Consider the following 2,322-nt stretch of genomic DNA (forward strand, 5'->3'; position numbering starts at 1 on the left):
TCCAATAAGGTCTTAAAACACTAAAAGCATGGAACTGCACAAAAAACTACTGGATACGTGTGGAATAATTCAAGGGATCTTAAAGCTTCCGAGCAGAAGGATCAAAACTATAGGATGGGTTATCCAATAGTCCAAACAACTTAAAGAAGGCACCAGTAGAACTCCTCTTTAGAAAATTATCAAACTAGTCAAGGAGCATCTAAGTCCTAACATGAAAATCATCTTTGAACAAAATTATCTCAAAGAAACAATGAAACTATAAAATCTTACGAAAGAACTTTCTAAGGACACAGTACACAATCTGAAACTGATGTCACTTTTTGTTTTCCCTATTTTTTCATTGGTAATTATACATGCAGTCAATGTACCTTGAACCCATGACCTCACCCTCCACCTTGCTCTTACAAGGAAAGGAGGTGCCATTTGAGCTAGAGCTCATTGGCTCTTTTTCTATGTTTTTCAAGCACTGATTATCTTAGTTATAACATTATATAAAACAGAGTATGTGAAACACATAACACAGAAAACAAATTCAGCATTGCTCACAATATCTGTTTTGTTTTAGGTAAGATGGGATTGATTTTTAGCCAAAAAAAACTTGGATAAAACAGTAAGATGATGTCACCAAGAAGTTGAGTAAGTCATTAAAAAATACCCGTGAAAATAAGAGTGACTGCATCAAAAGTTCAAGCTGGAACTCTGCAAGTTGAAACAGAAGAAGAATTTTTTTCAGTAAAAATAGAAGGTATTGAGAGAGAGAGAGAGAGATCAAACTAATAGTTCAAATATTTAGGTTATTGAAGTGCATAGAATAACAAATTAAAAGCTACAGCCGTTTTTTGGAAAGGGAGGGGTGGGAGGGACTAACCAGCATCTTTAATGCAGAGAAATATGTGGTCCACAACAATAGAGACTAGAGAACGTCCTGCTGCTTCAGTAGATCGCTGCCAGGATCCATGAGAGAGAGATTGTTATATAACAGGTTAGCAAGATAAGACTTATCGGAAGAATAGCAACTGAGTCAAGATAGAACCTGCTGGGCCTTTGAATCAACATCTCCTCTATTTAAACAGACATATAATCCAGTCAAGAATCGTAGAAGAGCACGTAGTCCTGCTTGCATGATGCTACATTAGCCCCCTGTTATATATTACAATAGTGAACAAGAGAATCTAAACAACATTACCTGGCTCACTTAATGCAGGACAAACAGCTTCTGTAATATGTAACTGGACCTCAAGCCCAAGTGGACAGTTTAGTTCAGTCCTTTGCACTGTGATCTGATCATCACAAAGTCAGGATACAGTAAGTAATGTGGACCCCACAAGAATCTAGATGTTCTAGTATTACATGGCTGAGTTCAATATAAAAATCAACTTGAAATATCAGATTCATTACATAAGCTTGTCCCGATATTCCTTCAAGAAAGCGCTCTCCGCCAAAAAAAACTCGCTTTGCACCATCATCATCTCTTTGGCTTCCTCTCTCTTGAGAAAAATTTGCATCCATAAACATATCGGGATGAGGCAGGAGATCAATAGACAAAGATTCCCATTCAAGTTTCTGTGAAGAAAGAATTTAGTATTGTTAGATACTCATGTAAACATGAGCAACCTGCAAGATCAGGACAGAACAACCTTATCATAGAAAATAAGTTTACAACACAGAAGAGCAATTCAAACAAAGGCAGTGGGACCCCTCACCAACTCCAAACACCCCCCCCCCCTCAACCCCACCCCCACATATAAAAATGCCGAACACACAAAGTGACATATACATCAATATAGATATTAAAGAAAATCATTATATTACTTTGAACACATAGATGTACTTTTCATTATTGGAGAAGTCCCGCGCCTCTTTAAGATTTACAACCTGTTAGGAAAGGTTGTTAGTAGTTGCACAAAAGAAAGTAGTCAATAAACCATCGCATAAGCTTAATCAGTAAATTACCTGCCAATTTTCATTTGTAGTATACAGCAAAAGGTTGCGTATAGTGATAGATGCCAAAGGTGATGCCCTGGGGATGGTTTAACATATATACATATATGAGAAAAAAGGTGTGTATATAGGCATTGAGCAATACAGCTTCATAGCATAACTCAACCTAAGCCTCAACACAAATTTATAGGGGTCATTGTTAGAGAAATCAATTAAGTTATTGATCAGAATTAACATATTATAAGTATATGAATTCGTTACGAGTTATGTCACAAATAGCAATATCTACCATATGCATTAAACATTCCACACAAATCAAGATTGGAAGATGAATCCGGTGGGAGAAAAGAAAACCAAACCGATCTTTGGGTCTAAACATTG

General features: G+C 36.6%; 1 protein-coding gene across 1 annotated transcript; it reads right to left on the reverse strand.

Moving 5' to 3' along the window:
* Positions 1-568: 568 nt before the first annotated feature.
* On the reverse strand, positions 569-2,115 carry LOC115987881. Its single transcript, XM_031111490.1, has 7 exons — positions 1,954-2,115; positions 1,813-1,875; positions 1,399-1,563; positions 1,187-1,280; positions 1,034-1,113; positions 869-944; positions 569-699 (listed from the first exon to the last, which is right to left on the reverse strand). The coding sequence occupies exons 3-7, from the start codon at positions 1,513-1,515 to the stop codon at positions 584-586; spliced, it is 483 nt and encodes a 160-aa protein (XP_030967350.1). The 5' UTR covers positions 1,516-1,563; positions 1,813-1,875; positions 1,954-2,115; the 3' UTR covers positions 569-583.
* Positions 2,116-2,322: the final 207 nt, after the last annotated feature.

This window comes from Quercus lobata, chromosome 4 (assembly GCF_001633185.2).
Source record: "Quercus lobata isolate SW786 chromosome 4, ValleyOak3.0 Primary Assembly, whole genome shotgun sequence".
Taxonomy (NCBI): domain Eukaryota; kingdom Viridiplantae; phylum Streptophyta; class Magnoliopsida; order Fagales; family Fagaceae; genus Quercus; species Quercus lobata.

Bases quoted from the DNA above. Each gene is read 5' to 3' on its own strand.
- LOC115987881 (XM_031111490.1), bottom strand. From the start codon at position 1,515: ATGTTTATGGATGCAAATTTTTCTCAAGAGAGAGGAAGCCAAAGAGAT. The intron at 1,281-1,398 runs GTAATGAATCTG...TGTGATGATCAG, and splicing joins GAATATCGGGACAAGCTTAT to ATCACAGTGCAAAGGACTGA. The intron at 700-868 runs GTTAGTCCCTCC...TTCAACTTGCAG, and splicing joins TCTCTGCATTAAAGATGCTG to AGTTCCAGCTTGAACTTTTG.